The sequence below is a fragment of the Pistacia vera genome, unplaced genomic scaffold, assembly GCF_008641045.1.
Source record: "Pistacia vera cultivar Batoury unplaced genomic scaffold, PisVer_v2 Contig705, whole genome shotgun sequence".
Classification (NCBI taxonomy): Eukaryota; Viridiplantae; Streptophyta; class Magnoliopsida; order Sapindales; family Anacardiaceae; genus Pistacia; species Pistacia vera.
In genome coordinates, this window is record NW_022196563.1 from 230,027 (window position 1) to 251,061 (window position 21,035).

The 21,035-nt window shown below is 34.2% G+C and overlaps 1 protein-coding gene and 1 long non-coding RNA gene across 2 annotated transcripts; both read left to right on the plus strand.

Annotated features, from left to right (window-relative positions):
* The first annotated feature begins 1,165 nt into the window (after positions 1-1,165).
* Positions 1,166-15,403, plus strand: LOC116114258 (probable LRR receptor-like serine/threonine-protein kinase At1g56140). The gene is given in 9 exon segments (XM_031400417.1): positions 1,166-1,657; positions 4,296-4,394; positions 13,618-13,731; positions 13,998-14,072; positions 14,074-14,205; positions 14,297-14,336; positions 14,339-14,525; positions 14,624-14,774; positions 15,008-15,403. Coding segments are annotated over 9 exon segments (1,686 nt in total).
* A 4,646-nt stretch (positions 15,404-20,049) lies between these two features.
* Positions 20,050-20,781, plus strand: LOC116114257. The gene is made up of 3 exons (XR_004125524.1): positions 20,050-20,088; positions 20,601-20,672; positions 20,771-20,781. It is a non-coding gene; the product is annotated as an uncharacterized LOC116114257 (long non-coding RNA).
* Positions 20,782-21,035: the final 254 nt, after the last annotated feature.

Below are 21,035 nucleotides of genomic sequence, written 5' to 3' on the forward strand. Positions count from 1 at the left end.
AATTTATAATAAGTTTAAGTAGATCCATACCCATTTTGCTTGTTTTTGTGTGCATCTGAGTGGTCTTATGTTTGGCCAAAATCTATTCTGTTTTGCATTTTATTTTAGATTTGTTGCTTTTCTGTGTGTGCACTGCCGTTTGTTGTGTTAGCATTTTTCTGATTGTTTTTCATCATGAGTTTCTTCATTGAAGGAGGATCTACTCATAGACCACCTTTGTTAGAATGACCTAACTATTACACATGGAGAACTAGGATGCGTGCTTTTCTTAAGTCTATCGATAAAAGAGTCTGGTCCATGGTTGTGAATGGTTGGACAGCCCCAGTTATTGTTAAAAATGAAGTGTCTAGACCAAAACCTGTTGCTAATTGGACAACTGTTGAGTTAACTCTTGCAAATTATAACTCTAAAGCCATTCATGCTCTTTTTAATGCTGTTAATATGAAGCAATTTAAAGTCATAGCTAATTGTGAACTTGCTAAAGATGCTTGGGATAGGCTTAAAGTCAAGAATGAGGGAACTAGTGCTGTTAAAAGAAATAGGCTTAGAAGACTTGTCACTAATTTTGAAAATCTGAACATGAAAGAGGATGAGACTATAACTGATTTTTATGGTAGAGTCTGTGATATTTCTAATGAATGTTTTGCTTGGGGAAGAACGTATTCTAATGCTGAACTTGTTAGGAAGGTTCTTTGCTTTTTACCCCGAAGGTTTATGTCAAAGGTGACCACTATTGAGCAATGTCACGATGTGGATGCCATGGAAATTGATGAACTAATTGGCTCTGTCCAAACCTATGAATTGAATCTAAAACGTTGGGATAAATAGAAACCGAGCAAAGGTTTGGTTCTCAAAAATGAGGTTGATTCTGATCCTTTTGATGATTGTGATTTTAGTTCCTTGGATGATGAAAATTATGCTTTACTTGCAAAAGACTTTGCTAAGTTTCTTAAGAAAAAACATGAAAAAGCCTATTGATAATGGAAATGGCTGAAAACCTTTTGTGAAAAAGTCTAATGATCATTAAAACCCTAGTACCTTTTCAAAAAGATTTTCAAAAGGTTGAGAAAAGAAAAATAAAAGTATCAAGTGTTTTGAATGTGAAGGCTTTGGGCATATACAATCTAAGTGTGCTAACACACTGAAAAAGAAGAACGGTAAGGCAATGGAAGCCATTATGAGTGTGGGTGACAAAGATGAGAGTGAAAGTGAGGGAGATGAGTCTATTGATTATGAAAATGTTCTAGCCTTTACTATGAACCAAGAAGATGAGAAGAGTGAGTCTTCTGACAACTCCCATGATGTCTATACTGAACAACAAGAAGCATATGACAAAATGTATGATCAATGGTTAAAGGTTATTAAGAAGTTTCAATCCCTTGGAATTAAAAATGAAACCTTGGTGAAGGAAAAGAAAATTTTGTCCAAAAAAATTGTGGTATTAACTATTGAACTAATTGAGGCTAAGGCTATTGTTGAGAAATTTAATGTAGGTACAGTCAAGCTTGATGAAGTGCTTGAACAAGGTAAGTCATTTGGAGAAAGGTTTGGTTTGGGTTTCAATCTTAGTGCTAGTACATCGACTTCTGGTGCATGCACGTTTGTTAAAGCTACTGAAATTCCTACTGAGGTTGCTGAAGGGGAACAAGTTGTGAAGGTAAAAAGATTTCTTCCCATTTTTCATTTCTATAACAAAAAGGGACACATCAAACCCAAATTCCTTAAGTTCATTGCTTATTTAAGAAAATGTATTGAAAAACATGATTTGCTCTCTCATGCAAACAGACATGCTAAAAATGGTATTTCTTCCAAAAGGGTGTGGAAACCAAAGTCTGATGTGAACTGTTTTATGTCTCATACCTCATTACTTACATCTCAAAATGACCTTTGGTATCTAGATAGTGGTTGTTCTAGACACATGACAGGAATTAAATCTTTATTGTCTAATCTTGAGCGCATTGATGTGGACATGTTACATATGGTGATGGTAAGAAAGGCAAGATTCTTGGAAATGGATCAATTGTTCTACTTGGTTTTCCTTTGTTAAATGATGTTATTCTTGTTGAAAGTTTGAAGGCCAATCTGATTAGTATTAGTCAGATTTGTGATAGGAACTTTGTAGTTCAATTTTCAAAGAACAGTTGTCAAACCTTGAATGGTGATGGCATCTCCATAATTGAAGGAAAAAGATCCAACGACAATTGTTATTTGCTCTTTAGCTGTGTTTCATGTTTCAGCTCTATGATAGAATGCATTGACTTGTAGCATGAGAAGCTTCATCATATGAATTTCAAGGATTTGGTCAGGCTCTCAAAAAGAGATGTTATAGGGTTAACAATACTTGAACCTCCCAAAGGCAATGTGTGTGGTCCATGCCAACAAGGTAAACTAACAAGACATCACTTCATGAGAGAGTTAGTTGAAGAAAAAGTCATTGCTCTTGCACACGTGAGTACAAAATCCCAATTGGCTGATTTATTCACAAAAGCACTTGTCTATGATACATTTGTTTTTTTGAGGAAGTCCATTGGACTACTTCAACTTGAATAGTTATTTTTGTTTTGTTGAATAAAGCATGAAGGAGTTTCCTTTCTTTTTGTTTGTCAAGACTATTTATCTGTGCTAGCACATTAGTATAAGTTCTCTCTTGTTTGCGNCAACCAAATCACCACATACACGTGAACTACTTCTCATGGCTGGAATTTTACACACCATTCAACATTAAAACAACCAATAATTCTCACCATACAATCACATACAAACATACAAGAATCAATCTACACAATTATTGCTCGAATCAAAACTAAAATTGGATTTACTTACCTTGAATTTGTGCAACACTAATGATATAACCTCCCTTTGCTAAAATTCTCATCCTCTTGGACCTAGATCATATAAAACCATAAGAATTTAAAACTTTAAAGTTTAATCACACACTTTTGTGCTAGAATCTTATCTTTGGATGCTTTAGGATTGAAAATCTACAAAATTTGAAGCCAATTCTTATGAATTCTCTTTAAAATTTGGTGAAGAAGTTTGAGAGAAATTGGATGAGGGTGGCATGTACAAGGGATGGAATGGCTAGGGTTTAGTTTATTGAAACCTTATAACTAACTATATATATATTCCCATTTTGCCCTTGCACTTTTATGATAATTCCAATTATGTCATACGTGCATTTACTGATATACCCTCACTTTCAATGGATTTAACACATTTTCTTGGTCATCTTCACTCCCCATTTTTCATCTAGTTGTGAGTGAAAAGACCATTTTACCCTTATTCTTTAATTTCTTTCTATTACTTCACAAACACGTATTTATCTTGGCATCACATCATGTGTATTGTCCATAACCTTTCTACCACTATATTCTCATGGCTAGCACACTTAATACATTATATTTATCATACTCACTTTTCACTTGAACACATGATTCTATGTGAAATGACCATTTTGCCCCTATTGAAACTTTTATGGAATTCCTATATAAATCTAGTTAAATATATTCACTATGACTATAAAACAATCCCTACCATATTTCTGAATGTGATTATTATAGCTTCTCATGGGTTAAAGTGAATTACTTAGACTTGTGGNGTTTCTAAAAATTATAGAAAAATGAAAAAGACAAATTAAATTTCTTGAAAAGATGAAAAAGAAAAAAATGCAAATCTTATAGGGCATGAGGGAAGGGGGAGTTTCTTTTGCAAATATTCTTGACCAATGTGTCATTTTACCCCCCTTGAGGACACTATCACACACTTAGATGAAATCTTATGACTATTCTTCTCTTGCTTGTGATTAAGGAATGGTTGTCTAGATTGTTCTTAATGTTGGTATCTTCCTTATGACTTATGTGCATTTCAAGATTGAGAATCAGACACTTAGGTTGATTGGCACAGATTGATATGTCTTGATCCTTAAAAATCAAGTGAAACTTCTCATTGATTCATCTTTTTAAATTTGAATAAATAAAGTCTGATGCTTTTGGAATTTGTTGTCAAATTGGGATGTTGTGCCTACAACTTGTTTAAAAGACTTGTTTTCTTCATGACTACTCCTTGCGTGCTCACATATGTTGAATGCTCTTACGCTTTGCTAAGTTTGCTTGTTGTGTGCCCACACTATCACATGGTGCACACATATGGTTGAGTAGAGTCCTTATTTAAGTGAATCTTGTTTTTAGGTTTTTTGATTTTATTGTGCTATCACACCTCTTGTTTGCAATCAAACCCTTTTGCGCCGCCCTTGATTTTTTTTCAACTCTTTGCTCTAATCTTGTTTGTTTCTTTAGGATTATCTCTCCATTTGCTTCATGGATCTTCAGAAGTCATCTCTGTCAAGAAAGCAAGCTGAGGAATTCTTCCCACTCGTTGATCAAGTTGCCATTGAGGTTTGGTTCAAACCTTATGAAGAAAGAGGAGGAGAGGATATTGAATTGAAAGGGAGTGGAGTTGGAAGTTGGATATGTTATTTTTAAGTTTTTTTTTTTCCTAACTCTCTTTATATGTTTAGAACTGATTGACTTTGATGAACTTTTGCTGAGGGGGAGTTTGTTTTAGCTTGATTACTTGTTGAATTTCTTTGATGTTTTCTATTTCATATTTGCCTTGATTCATATTGTGTTGGCTAACATTTTTTTTTTATTGGTCGCCTTTGTGTTTGTGTTTATTTCTTGTCTCAGTTTATTTGATTGGTTGTTTTTATGAGATAGGTTTACATTGATCTTATGATCAATTTGTTTCTTTGCTCATAAGTTTGACAAAGGGGGAGATTCTTGAATATTTTTGTCAAACTTATGTTGTTTATGCGCACAGTTGCTGTGTGTGTGTGCACAGTAAAGTTACACATATGCATGTTGCATTTCATTTCGCATTTTACTTCTTGTGTACGCACACATTTCTGTTTTGCTAACATCACATGTCTGACTCATTTTTTACAAGTTGTGTTTTTTACTTAACAGCTAAGATTTTTTCTTTGCATCTTTGGTACTATCATTTGGACCACTTACAAGTGTCCCAATATCCTTTAGTGGTCCAGGGAAAATCAGCTTTTTTCCCCTTTCGGTTGTGGTCCTAAACTAAAGCTAAAAACATTTCTATTTTTGGACCAACACATGTTAGCGTTTGTCTGTTGACCTGGCTAGAATTGGAGTACACGAAATTGGCCTTTTATCATTCTTGCTTATTTGTAAAGCCAACCTTTGATATTGAACTTGTTCGTACTCTGATTCTTTTGGCACATGTGGCAACTTTCTTACATTATCTTGCCCATCAAGTTTTATCCCTTTCATGGTTTTTGTGTGAGTTCTACCTCTCCTCTTGTCCTACAAAGTTGGTGACCTTTTTTGGGTGGTCCCAACAAAAGATAAAAGAGATTGTCTGCCACTTGCCTTAAAGAGATTGGTCAAACAAGGATTATTTAAACCCATCTTCTTCTTCCTTGCATCTTTGAACCTGGTTTTTCATTGTTTAATTCTCTGAAATTTTAAAGATCATTTCAATCAAGTTCCCTTCTTTGTTTATGGGGTTTTGTTCATTCTTTGCTGATCATATTTTAGCTTGTTGATGAGTGTTTACTTGGAACATGGTTCCTTTACTGTGAGCTAAAAGGAAGTTCATCTTCTTCCTTGTTTGTGCTCTAAAATTTTTAGAGAGTTTATTCCTTGACAGGTTCCATGTATGGTTTAATGCTTAAATCATTTTTTTTCATCTTTGTTTATTGCTTGTTGTTGCTAGAACTTGGTTCCTACGCCTAGAGCTTGAAAGGAGTTCAAGCCGTGGAAGCTAGAGGTGTTCTTCGACGAGTGAAGCTTGGGTGGAGCTCAAGCATTATCCGCGAGTGTTCCTGGTGTGGAGTGATCCTAGAAGAGACGAAGCATTAAAGATTCAAAGGGTGGTGTTTACTATTAGGAACCGATCATCTATGGCAGCAGAAAACAAAATAATTTACATTCGAGATCGTTTCATAGAACCAAGATCAAGGCACAAAAATTACAGTTTATACATTATAACAAAATCTACAGAAAACCAGTTTAAAGTTAAGAAACCATACCCACGTTTGGTGGCTCCTCCAACTTGTCTCAGAATGGGTTTCGCTACCGACCCAGTTGTAAGATCAAACCAATGTAGTCCATACGAAGACAACCTCAAGGAACTAAAAAGGGATTCGCTAGATCCTCTTTAGCCTTTAAGAACCAAGATGAAAAATGAAATGAAATATTTGATTCAAGCAAAAGAAATCTGGCATGGGAGAGAAGAAAAAGGGGTTGGAATATTTTGCTTTCAATGATTGAAAATGAACTAATTAAATAATTCACAAAGTGTTGCACTTATATAGTGCACACTTTGCCCTATTCCATCATGGAATAGGCTTGGGCTCCAACCCAAACACCCCTTGTATCCAAACAACCCCTTTAAGATATTTTAATTATAATTATTATTGTTATTTCAATTAAATTCAATTAATATATATTTCATATATTTCATATATTAACATTTAACAATAACAATAATTCATTTAAATATATGTGAGCACATGTTTAAATATAATTTCACTTATTTAATATAATTAACAAATTAAATAAAGGCTACGACCTCAGCAAATTTAATTACAATGTGAAATTACCAAAATACCCTTTCGCCTAAAAAGACGAAAATGCCCTTCTTACGAGCTGGTTCTTAAATTATCTTCCATGTGTGTGATCCATAGGCTCCTTATCATACCAGCAGTGTATAGTATCGTGATTAACACCAATTAATTGTCTCACTACACATAGACCAAGATTTGCCTCTAGCAAGGCATCGTGGCCACTCGATAGATTCGGATTCAGCGAAGCAGCTACCTGTCAACGATATGGTTACCGTACAATCAAATCCTTTCATCAAACATTATCTCGATGAGACCAATGCATATAAATAGTGTCAACCTCGGTTACTCTCAATATTATGTATTCATTTACTAGACCAATGACCTGAATTATAAACTGGATAGAGCAACAACTCAATCCCACTATGACCACAATTTTAGTGTCATTTCCATTTACTGAATTGCGTCATGAGATAGCTTCTCCCGTACCCGGGATGAATCTTTTGTCTATCCACCATAGTCTTGATACACTCCTTGATGTAGCCAATCACTATCGTATTGACAGCTCTAAATAGAACTGCATTAGGCTAGTGTTAAACTACACCAATCGGTACACAAGGCACTCCGGTGATCTCAAGTCTAAGGATCACATGCACCACCATTCGTTAGAGGATTTGTTCTATAGACACTAGGGTTACCATCCATATGGAATCCTCTGGTGGGTCAGTCCAGTGAACTTGCCTACAACAAGCACCCATGTGTTGCACCAGGTTGTTACCAAATAATCTTGACAAGTGAGATCAGTCACTATCTTTCGACAGGGTCATTCAACACTATGATAGCCTTACCATATTGTTTGTGCCCTTACTTCAGAACAATACTGAGGCTACGGACATTTTTAGAATGGCCACNGTTTCCAAGTTGTTAGTGTTCACCAACAATATTTCATTGATCATGTTTTACTATTGAAATAATCAACTAACAATCTTCATCCCATGAAAAATAAAAATGTAGGATAATAAGCGATTTATCAAGTGGGAGCTCATCGTCATTGGCATTTATAAGGAATCTGAAATCTTTAACTACCTTGTAAGGCAACATTGTCAAAGTTGTAATATCATGTGTTCAAGACTGTTGGCTCCATATACTATAGAGTACTAAGTTCTGTTTCAATTCCATCTAACATTATTTACTACAAGAGTTTGCAGCATCTGTAAGTTATTTATTCCCTTTCTCTCTTTTATTTTTACCTCCATTTCTTTTTGGTTGTTAGCAAGTTTCTTCATCTTTTAATTGTAAATTCTAATATTTTTTCTTCAGAGATTTGAGCTTCAACAATATAAGTGGACAGATTCCTATCTCACTTTTCAATTTGAGTTCGCTGGCTTACCTGTAACCTATCATTTTTTATTTGTTGTAGCTTTTACTTCCCATAATCCATATGTACTCATTATAGTGAAGCATGAATTGCTAGTTTTGTACTCAGGTTTCTTGGAAATAATAAGTTAAATGGTACCCTCCTTGCAGAGAAAGGTCCAAGACTTCTCAATATGTAAGTACTTTTGACATATTTGTGTTGACCTCTTTACAGCATTCCCAAAATAGAATGCTCAACTAGCTGTACCGACTGAAAAGGTATAGTTATAGGTCAAGTTTTTCCAAGAACCCTAGTTTGTAGCCAAAGTCAGTCTAGCGAACGGCTAAACTTGCATTCTCAATCTAGACTTTCAAGTGCATAGCTTCTTTTGGATTAAAGTAAATTACTTAGACTTGTGGGGTTCCTAGGAAAAAAAAATTGGGAAGTTGAGATTTTAGATGGTTTCAAAAGCTTATAAAAAAAAAAATAAAAATTGTGTTATTTCAATAATGTCTAAATTTTATACTCGCAAGCAGCTGCATTATGTAGTTAACATTCTCCTCACCTGATGTTGGCAGAGATGTATCTTACAATAATCTATCTAGCAGCCTGCCTTCTTGGATTCAACAACAAAATTTACCATTGTATGTCCTTAATTTTTTTAATCATGTAATTTTTTTAACATCTTTACTATACATTTCACACTTTAGTAGATAAGTTTTTACTTTCCAGTATAGTATTTACACAATGATGAAACTAACATTCAAAATGTTATTGGTGCAATGTGCAGTAACTTAGTGGCCAACAACTTCAACCTAGAAAGTTCTAATTCCAGCAGGTAATTCTCTTGTTCTATGTTTTGTTAAAATGCTTTAACTCTCTATAACAATATAGAAAATGAATAATAATGGATAACTTATGGAAATGGGTTCTTTAGTTGCTAGTTTTCACTGTCTAACATGATTTCTCTGTTCTTCCCCTTCCTTTAGTGTTCTCCCGTATGGGCTGAACTGTCTCCAACGCAATTTTCCTTGCAATCGAGGTTTTGGAATCTGTAAGTACAACTTCTCCATTTCATGATTTCGAGAGTTTAGGGCTAAAATTTAGGTAGAGGAACGCCTATTTTAACGCTCATCCCAGATTTAAATATTTTATTAAAAACACTTCTAATAGCCATTCATCAACCGACAACATACATAACAAACATGTTATCTCTGGCCACACCAATATTTTATTAAATACATCAATTCATACAACTTCAAATTAAGGATTATATATTTTCATAATATATCTATGCTCATGGCTTTGAATAGGGTCCAACTAAGTAGATATTATCCTCTAGATTTAATCATTTGGATGTAGGCTTGCATGTGTTTGCTTTCGGGCTTCACACAATCGTCAAACACCCAAAATGCATCTACTTAGTTATAAGGACCTAAGCCTTATAAATTGAATCCTAAACTCATTTGCTAGCAATGTGAGATTAACAAACTCTTTACCTTATGGACCTCACATCCTCGTGAGGTCGTCACACTACATTGTTGAATCGCGAACCGACTTTGATATAATTGTCAATCCAAAATCCAGCCAATTAAATATTTTCCAGCTCTAGTAAATTCTTGTGTGACTCTCTATTTTAACCCCAATTTTTTACTATTTCTCTTTTTCTTTCCTTCTCCTCATTCTCTTCTTGTCCTTATTTTCTTCTCACTCATAGCTAACTCTTTGTAATAACGAGGGAAAGCTTATATGATGAAATATGAATGCCATGATTGTGGCTAATCACTTAGATGATGCCAATCACCCCAAATAAATCAATTAATCAATCAATTCCTTGATAATGAAATTACATTATTGTGATGACAATCACCCAAAAATCACTCAATCAATCAATCCTTGATTGAGTGTAATTACATAATTTTGTTTCCTTATTGTATAGCTAATGTTAGAGTAGATGCCCATGAGCCAATCAATTATTGTAGAATTGACTTGTAATAATGTTCATTAATCAATAAAATGCATTTTATTTATATCGCGTAAAAATCATTATTGCAATATGTATTGATATATGTCCTTAGAATGGTAGAACCGTGACGAGGGTATCAAGTGTTTCAAATCTTGATAGTGAGAACCCTATGAGCACATATGGTGGCCATTCTAGAAACGTTCGTAGCCCCCAGTATTATTCTGAAGTAAGGGCACAGATAATACGGTAAGGCTATCATAGTGTTGAACGACCCTGTCGAAAGGCAGTGACAATCTCACTTGTCAAGGTTGTTTGGTGACAAACTGGTGCAACACATGGGTGCTTGCTAGGCGATTACACCGCAGCAAGTTCATGGACTGACCTACCAGAGGATTCCATAGGATGTAACCTAGTATTACGGAACAAATCCCTAACGAATGGTGGTGCATGTGATCCTTAGACTTGAGATCACCAGAGGCGCTTGTGCATCGATTGGTTTAGTTTACACTAGCCTAAAGCAGTTCTTTTCGGAGCTATCAATACGGTGGTGATTGGCTGCATCAAGGAGTGTATCAAGACTAGGATGGATTGACAGAGGATTCATCACTCACGGTATGGGAGAGAAAGTTATCTCACGCACAATTCAGTATATGGCAATGACACTAAAACTGTGGACAGTGGGATTGAGTTGTTGCTCTATCCGTTTATAATACGGGTCATTGGTCCAGAACTAAAAAATAATATCGAGAGTAACCGAAGGTTGACACTATTTCTATGCCTTTGTCTCGTCGAGATAACGTATAATGAAATGATCGAATTACACGGTAACCATATCGTTGACAGGTAGCTACTTGCTGAATCGAATCTATCGGGTGGCCATAATACCTTGCTAGGGGCCAATCTTGGTCTGTGTATTAGTGAGACGATTAATTGGTGTTAATCACGATACTATACATGCCGATTGATGAGGAGCCTATGGGTCACACACATAGAAGATAATTTAAGATCCAAGAAGAAAGAATGGCGTTTTTCTTTTTAAAGCGAAAGGGTATTTTGGTAATTTCACAGTGCAATTAAATTGGCGACGTCGTAGCCTTATTTAATTGTTAGAAAAATTAAATAAGTGAAATTACGTTAAATGTGTGTTGCACATATTTAAATATATCATTTTGTTAAATGTTAATATATATTTAAAAAAAAAATAATGATATATATTAATTGATTTTAATTGAGATAATGATGGAAAATAAAATAAATCAAATTGGGAGTGTTTAGCAACATGGGGCATTTGGGTTGGAGCCCAAGCCTATTCCATAGGGATTAGGGCAACTTAATTAACTATAAAGAAAAAAATGTGTAATTAAATGAGATAGATTTTTCTTTGAAAAACACACAGGCCCTCTCTTTTCACTCCCACGGCGAGTAACACTTTTTAGCCTAAATCAATTTTATTTGAATTTTTTTTTTCGAATCTTGAAGCCAAAGAGGATCTAGCAAATCCCTCTTTGGTTCTTTGAGATTGTCTTTGTGTAGACTATGTGGGTCAAATCTACACTTGGATCGGTAGAAAACATTCGTCGCAAATTTGGAGGAGCCTCCAACGTGCGTTTGTTTTCTTTAAACTCAGATTTATTTTCTGCAGATTTTATTTAATATGATGTAAAAATTATACCCTGATCTTGGCTCATGTAAACGATCTTGAATATATTTGTTTGTTTCTGCTGCGTATATGGGACTGTTTCAACAGCTAAACTTCTGTATAAATAGGTGATGTATTCACTAGTCAAAAATAATTCAATACAATACAATTGAATTCTTCTAAAGATATCTTCGGGCCTACTACGGCTTTTTTCAAATTGCCTCTTACCCTCTCAATTCTAACATTATCTTCTTTTCTTTTCTTTTCCTATCTATTTGGCTAAGATATAAGACACCGAGATTTTTCATTTTTCTTTGCAATTAAACCCTCCTATAAATTACCTGTCTTCATATTTCCTTAGTCACCCTCATTCAAATTTTTAATTCACTTAAAAAGATATATTTTTCTTAATATACCCTTCTAATACCCTTTTTCTCATTGTGAAAAAGAAAAATGATAATATAAAATATATAATCACAACTGATTAAATAAAAGTAAAATAATAAGTGGCTAGATATATAATTCAAACTTTTGACATACATATTCTTAATTTTTACCTTGATAAGAGGTTACATTTTATGCAGATTCGAGCTTTGCAATAATGTGTCGATCAAAACAATACATCTCACGATATTTGTATGAGAATGACATTGAGACTCTGGGTCCTGCTACAATACTATTGATAGACACAAATAAATGGGGAGTTAGTAATGTTGGATACTTATTGGGAGCAATAATTTACAGTATAAGATTAATTCTGCGTCTATAGTCACAAATACTCAAGAGTAGAGACTTTCCAAGTGCTCGAATCTTTGGCTTCATCTTTAGATACTATGGTTTGGGCCTTCAAAATGGAAAGTACATTGTGACCTCCAATTTGCAAAATTAGCTAATTTAACTACCGGATGGGGGAGGCGTGTTTTTATATATATCTTCAGGTATGGTTAAATATTTAGATAATTTAGCCAAATTCTTCCACCTATCCATCACATAGGTTTATGTTGAGGTTAAAGCATGATGAATGACCTAAAGTAATACGTTTCCAATATCTTTCCTTTCAATTTTTATGGTTTTGTTTCAACATTTAAATTTTTTTTTGTAGGAAAATCTTGTTGAAAAAGACTTTGACAAACAAAGGTAGCGGGTGGAGTCCTTGGAAGAGCAGTTCAAGAGAATATTGGTTGAAAACATATGGAAATCCCCTGTTTTGGGCTAGGAAGGGGGGACTTGTTGATTCTGACATTGGTAGATATGGACCATCATTTGGCCATCAGTGCTACCCCAGGTTCAATAAATAGCAACTTCTTTTTTGTCCTTTTTCCACTTTTCAACTGATTTTCTTGCATTATATAAGATATTGAATCAATTACCGAGCTTTGATTGGATTTTGAACCAAGTCAAATCACTGAGAAGAATAAAACAAGCCTAATTGTGGGGATGTGTTGTTCTTGGGGTTGTAATTCTATTACTTGCAATTTTCTGTGTCCGAAGAAGAAAAAGGCCACAGATTATTGATGATGGTAAATCAAAAGATCTTCGCTATCACTGACGTCTATCTCTCATATTTACTAGCTATGAAAATACTGTTGTTAGTTTACATCTGGTTTCTACTTTATTTTTGTTAGCATCTCAGCCATATGCTGACTTAATCCTTTAAAATGTTTGAATAAGAAGGATGGTTACATAATTTACAAGTAAACTCGGGCTCATGTACAGAAAGCTATTGTACATAGAAAAGAACAATGTGTTTATTAATGCTTATTCAATTCATAAAGCAGAGTTCATTAGTAAGTTTCTTAGTGCATTACAAGATAAGAACTTGGATTCTAGGTTAATTAAAAGGAACATAACTATGCCATCTTTTTGAAACATATGGAACTCTGGTCATTTTAGTTTTTTACCAAATTGCTTACCTTCAGGCACAAAAATGGTGTACAATGCCACGATTAGACGATTGCATTTGTTATTCTAGCATTTCACATGTTTGACTTGACAAACCCACTAAAGTATTTGATTAGACAAACAAGTTCCTGATAGTAAGCTAAGTTTGTTGTTGAATTTCAAAGCTTCTCGACATGGATGGTAGACCATACACTTTCAGTTATGGAACTAAAGACTGCTACAGAAGACTTAGTTCTGTAAATAAGCTTGGAGAGGAGGGATATGGACCAGTTTGTAAGGTAAGTCATTGTTCTAGTAAGTGCCAAATGAGCGGTGGGCATATTGGTGCCTTAAGATTAATATTTTTCAAGAACTAAATACAGGTTTCAGCATTACTTTTTGTCCTAGATTGACTTGAAATAATATTTTTGGCTTCATATCAGTAAATAGGGGCCATCTATTAAATAAAGACAGGATGTGGTATTTGGTCAATAATAAGCATATAAAATTGGTCAATTGTTAATGATTTTTCTCACCATTTCAAGTTAAACATTTTTCTCAATAGGGAATACTTAGTGATGGAAGAGTAATTGCTGTGAAGCAATTATCTGTAGCATCTCACCACGGGAAGAGCAGCTTGTTGCAGAGAAATTGCTATATATGCCGTGCAGCACTGTAACCTAGTAAAACTTCATGGATGTTGTTTTGAGAGAGCACAACAAATCCTTGTTTATGAATATCTAGAAAACAACAGTCTTGATAAAGCATTATTTGTTGCGAATAGCATATATGTTGTACTAAGTTCTTAGGAGTCTAGCATATATGTATGTCAATAACAGTTTAAATTTTTGGGACTTTGCGAAGCGGAAAAGGAAGTTTCACCTTGCTTGGTCAATGCATTATAATATTTGGGAGTAGCAAGAGGTCTAGCTTATCTTCATGAGGAATCGAGGCTTCGAGTTATACATAGAGACATGAAAGCCAGTAATATTCTACTTGATGGTGATCTCATCCCCAAAATATCAGATTTTGGTTTGGCGAAACTTTATGATGATAAGAAGACTCACATAAGCACTCGTGTTGCAGGGACAATGTAAGACTTTTAATTTATGCCTGAAATTTATTAAAATATTATGTTTTTACATTCATTAGATTACTTAAATGAATTTTCTCTCTATTGTGCTAATTTAGTGGATATCTTATATTGGAGTATGCCATGCATGGATATCTTACAGAGAAGACTGATGTGTTTGCCTTTGCCGTTGTGATTCTAGAGGTTGTTAGTGGGAGGCCAAACATGGATTCAAGCTTGGAAGAAGAGAAGATGTATCTTCTTGATTGGGTAATGACATTGATGTACCATTTTTTTCTCCTTTTACTATTTTATAGTACTTGATAAACAATTTTGAAAGAACCAAACGAGCCCAAATTTGATCTACACACACACACACACACACACATATATATATATATTTATTTATTTATATTTATATACCATTTCTGCTTTTATTTTCTACTTCTCCCGATCCAATCACTCACATATCACAACTTCTATCTTTCCTACTTAATTCCCAGGCTTGGCATCTATACAAGAACAACCGCCAACTAGAACTAGTGGACTCAAAATTGTCTGACTTCTGTAAGGGAAATGTAAAAGGTCTAATAGGAGTGGCTCTTTTGTGTACTCAGACATTGCCCTCCTCGAGGCCATCAATGTCCTGCATGATTGCTATGCTTTATGGAGATATGGAAGTAAGTACAGTAAATTCTAAGCCTGGATACTTGACTGAATGGGCATTTGATGATGTGATGACCTTTGTTAGTGAAGATATAAATGAAGAATGTGAAGAGACTAGCCATTACATCTCCTCAACAAGGTTAAGTACAACGAATAAAACTCCAAAAATAAATGTTGCTGAAACCAGACTCCATGGATTGGCTTTTACTTTAGATTCCAGTTTTGTTTCATAATGTTAAAAAATCTAAGACTGGCAAACTCTAGTAATAAAAAAATATACATAATAGATTTTGAACTACTTCTTGTTCAACAAGCACAGTACTGAATCTTCACCGAGAAATGGAAATTTATTTTGAATTACTTCCTCTTCAATAAGCACAGGGGCTAAAGCTTCACCAAGAAATTGAAATGAAGGACTTCTCCATGACATTATTGGAAAGGGTAGATAAAAAATTAATATTTTTTGCTTACTTGAAGTGTGAGTTATTGAAGCTTCTTTTATGTATATTCTTTGATTTGAAAGGAAACATGCCCAACTTTCTATAAGCTTAGCCCAATTACCAAGCTTTAGCTTAGTAATCTGGGACGCAATTGGGTTGTTACAATCCACCATGTTTCTGCTACCTGTTAGGATATTGTGGCTTGCTTTCCTATTTGTTCCCATGTGAAATTATATGTCTTTAGGAAAACTATTTGGTAAAAAATACAATTGTAAATAGGAATAGAATTTAGAAGTCCTAATAGGAATTGAAATATGAATCCTATTCAAAATAGAATATCTCATATATTGCCTATAAATATAAGGGTGAGAACCAATTCAAGGTTATGAAAGAATGTAAGAACATAGGGTATTTGATGTAAGGGTTATTAAACATCGCGGGGAGAGTGTCCTAGAAATTGAGATTGTTTCCACTCTAGGTACTAGGTTAAGTGTGGTTAGAAACTAGAATGTTTCTAACCACACTTTGTTTCAGGTTTATGGTGTTGTATACTCTTGTATATCGTGTTCATGAAACTATAATGGATTTCTCTCATCCATGAATGTAGGTAGGTTATGCCAACCCACAGAAATATTGTGTCTCTTTGTCTGATGTGATTTTATTCCTATGTTATTTATCTCGAAAGTATGTTTTTCGCTACGCGATCTCCTAACAAGTGGTATTAGAGCTCCAAGTTGCAACCTAGGAGATGAGTTCTTTCAAGATGGTGGATGCACATAAGAGACGGACTAGAACAAGTTTAAGTTGTAGGTGGAGTGGTTGTCAAATCTTGACAGGAAAATTTGGCATGGTTACTGTGCGACCCAGATGCTAGCAGAATTTGACATGGTTACTTTGTGACCTGGATGTTGTGATGGTGAATGTTAACTTCATCATGTTCATTGCTATGATGGAAAACTCTCACGTTCATTGTTGTGATGGAAAACTCGTCAAGGTGGAGATTGTTGGGATATTGTGGCTCGTTTTCCTATTTATTCCTATATGAAATTGTATGTCTTTAGGAAAACTAATTTAGTAAAGAATACAATTGTAAATAGGAATAGAATTTAGGAGTCCTAATAGAAATTGAAATATAAATCCTATTCAAAATAGAATATCTCATATAATACCCATAAATATCGAGGTGAGAACCAATTCATGGTTATAAGAGAATGTGAAAACACAGGGTATTTGATGTAAGAGTTATTAAACACCATAGGGAGAGTGCCTTAGAAACTAGGATTGTTTCCACTCTAAGTACTAGGTTGAGGGTGGTTAGAAACTAAAATGTTTCTACTCTGTTTTATGTATCGGGTTTATGGTATTGTGTACTCTTCTATATCGTGTTCATGAAGCTATAGTGGATTTCTCTCATCCGTGGATATAGGCAGGTTATGCCGAACCACATAAGTATTGTGTTTCTTTGTCTGATGTGATTTTATTCCTATGTTATTTATCTCGAAAGTATGTTTTTGGCTGTGTGATCTCCTAACACTACCGACAGCTATGATAGTCCATTCATTCAACTAGATTTTATCTTTTCAAGCACCGAGATTTTACTAAGTAAACATTCATTTAAAATGTTTTTAAACTTTAAATTCAATTCACTTTAAAAAAATAATAATAATAATAAAACAATTAAGATCACCTCCTAAATCAAATTTAAAACTTCAAATTTCACGGTGTTACATTTTCTACTCACTAATAGAAATATAGTCCACGAAATCTAATTTCAACGTCAACTTGATTAACGCTTAGGCGAAGAACTTATAATATCATGTATATGATAATACCAAATTTGAAGAATCTCTACATACTTTGATACAGAAGGTGCTTCATAGATAAAGAAAATGTTCTAGCATGCTAATTATGAAAGATATTATCCCAATATAATAGTCATGTGTGTATATATATATATATATANTTTTTTTTTTTTGGAAAATTGTTGCTTTTAGTAGTATATGATGCAACTTTATATAATCAATTGATATTTGTCATCTGCAATGCAAACATTTCTATCTTTGTTCTCTTTTTGTTGCTGATGGAAGTTGAAACCAGGCAAATGGCTTAAGTCAAGGTTGTTAAAATGTTGTTTATCAACGAGGGCAATTTATGGAGATCTTTTGAACTCTTAACATAGAATCATGCTCTACAGCTGAGAATATTTTTAGAGAGTAGCCTTGCAATAGGTCAACCTGTTACTCGGGCACCAAAATCACAATGGTTTAATATGTCATTTTGAATAATTTTTCCAAATCATACGTAAATGATATATGACAGTATCTCTGGGGATCATGCTAGTTGAAAATCCATGAAGTTTATTTTTTTAACTTCAAATTTTAGAGTTACTGATACTCTGATGAAATTGTGGCATATATGAAGCAATCACATTTAAACCATAGGTAGTAGAGTTTTTGAAACACAATAGGCTGATATCTTTTTCCACTTGGCTTAGTTTTTCCAATATGTTGGAAGAAAAGTTTATTAATTCAAACTTTACTTTCCGAGTTTCATGTCAAAATATGCTATAGGTTAAATAAAACTTATTGATGTAAATAATTTATATGACCTATCATAAGGTCATCTCACTATAAGAAATTTAACATTTAGGGACAGATTTAATTTTATCCCAGAATTGTCATTTTAGGGGATGAAATTGTAATTTCGTCACAAAATGATTAGCACTAAACTTTTGCCCCGCGCCAACAATGCCATTTGGAGGGAAGGATGAAATAGTACGGAGGGAAATCATTCTGGGACGAAATTTATTATTTTTGGACGAAAAGTTTTGTAGCTAAAAACCTTCTTTTTCTAGAACGAAATTTTTTGTCTGTAATTGTGCAAAATTTGGAAAACTTATTAGAGATGAAATATGATTTTATTCTTGATTGTAAAAATACATTTTTAGGGACGAAATGTATTGTTTTTGGACAAACATTTTGTAGCTAAAAACCTTTTTCTTCTGGGACGAATTGTTGTCTCCAAAAACCTAATACCCATTAACCCAAAATTTTCGTCCCAAAATGTCCCAAAGTTTTCGTCCCCAGAAACCTAATATCCATTAACCCGAAATTTTTGCCCCAAAATGTCATCTTCTTCTCTCAATTAAGATTTTCGCAATCTTCACTCAAATTTCCTCCAAAACCGATGGCTAGCTCCCTCTTTCTCTCTCTAAACAAATCCATCTCCACCGTCCATCTCCACCCCCGCCATAAGCGTCACCTCCTTCCCCTCAGCCCATCGTCTCGCCTCGTATCTCTCTGCGCTCAATCCAACCAAACCGACCTCTCTGACCTTTCCACTTCTTCCGACTCCACCATAGAGCCTTTGCACTCGACTTCATTATCGATGCAATGTTTTGTTTTAATTAGCTGTTTGCTTACTCATTTGCTCAAGTTCTTTAGAATTTTGATGTGTTATATTTTGTATTTTTTTAATGTTTCAAATGGGTTAACTGTTTTATATGCTTGTATTGTTGGTTGCGCTACTTGGAATTGGTACCCAGATGGATTTCATATCACCTACTATAAGTACTCGCTACTCCGTGTTTTTCCACTGGCTTGTAATTATATAATCATCTTCAATTCCTAAAATTACTTGGGGCTTTGTGACTTTTATTATGTTATAATTTGTAAATAGGATGGTATGATGTTGAATAAACATTCAGGTAGTATATCTGGCTTGAAATGCAGATTTTTTAATGTTTTATGCTATGTCATGAGTATTTTGAAACTCAGAGTAGGCATTGTCGCGTGAAATGATGAAAGTTTCAAAGTGATAAACTTAAGACTATAGGTTCAAATTGTAAGTATATATGAAATGTTTGGACAACCCTCATTCGAATTGACTTTTGATGGTGTGTATTTTTGTCTTTTTTCTAATTAAATTAGGTTTAGTGTGTTATTTGACATTTATGTGAACTTGAGCTGCTATCAGAAACTTTAATGTTTTGTTTTCTTGTAAGTGATGTAGTTTCTTCTTTGGTGCCTGGAAAGTTTGGTATGCGGTTGTTCAATACTTATTCATTTAATTGGTAAACATCATTCTTGAGTACATGCATGCTCTTATGTGTCAGCATCTTTCTTCAAGTTAACTTATCATAACTTACAGCATTATATTTTATTGACATTGTTGAAGGTTGAATTTGCATTCTGACTCAAATCATTTAATTATGAATTTGAGGTGTCTCCATAGAGCCACAACCTCAATGTGTAGATTGTAAATGTTTAAATAATTGTAATGAAGTGATTGGATTTTGCAGAGGTTAGGGTGGAGGAGAGGAGGATTATGAGAAGAATTGGGATAAGTTTTGGGATGGTAGTGGCGACGGCAACGGTGGCCATCGCTTTTAGAGGGTTTCAAGTTGGTGCAGGTCCAGGTGCTTGCTTGCTTGCTGCTGGAAGAGATCGAGAGCCAAATTGAATTGTTGGTAAATGAGTGTGAGCTCCGTTTCGTAGCCATTCGGGTTGCATTTCATTTTCGATTGTAGTAATTGTAAGCTTAACTTGTCGGAGCTTCGGCTGGAGGGTGTGGTGGCTAAGTGGTGGCGCTACTGTTGGCTTGTTATGAACAAGAGGGTCTGCTGGCATCAGTTAGGTAGTGGGTGAGAGAATGTTTTTGCAAAAATGAAAATATTAAAATGTAGTAAATTAACATTTTAGCCTTTAAATGTTAAAAGACAAGAAGTGGTGTTAATTTATGGGTGGGACTGCGGAATTTATGAAACCTGGAAAATTACCACGCTAAACCTTGGGTGGGAACATGTCGTTTACTATTTCATATATTATTATTTTTAGATCATTAGATGAAGGTTGGTGGTTATTAAAATATTTTACTTCATTTTAATGAATTATGCTTAAATCTCTTGACACCATACAGTATCAACATCATAAAATGATTTGAACTTTGTGTTCTTAAATATTAATCTTATTAGTTGTTCTGTTTTTAATAGGAGGTTGAATCTTAACAGCTTGTCAGGTTCACTTTCTCCATCTATCGGCAATCTAACTGCATTAATAAACCTGTAAGCAGTTGAAAAAAAAATTTTAATTTTGAAACTCATACTATTTTCCTTTTTTTTTTTTTTTTTTTTTTATGCCAACTAGTTCTCATTTTGGTTAGGGACTTCGGCGTTTGGCGTTAATAGATTATCTGGGTAGCTTCCAAAAGAGCTTGGGATGCTTTCTGAATTAGCATTCCTGTAAGCGCAAACTCTGTCCTCTTCTTAACTACTAATAATTTACTATACGAACTCTTTTTTTGTAATTGCATTACAATTATATAACTGAAGAGCTAAATTATCAATTTGTGTAACTGAAAATGGAAAAGTTAGTGTCTGTCAAATACTTTCTTTCTGTCTGTTTGGTCATTTTTAACAGTCTATATT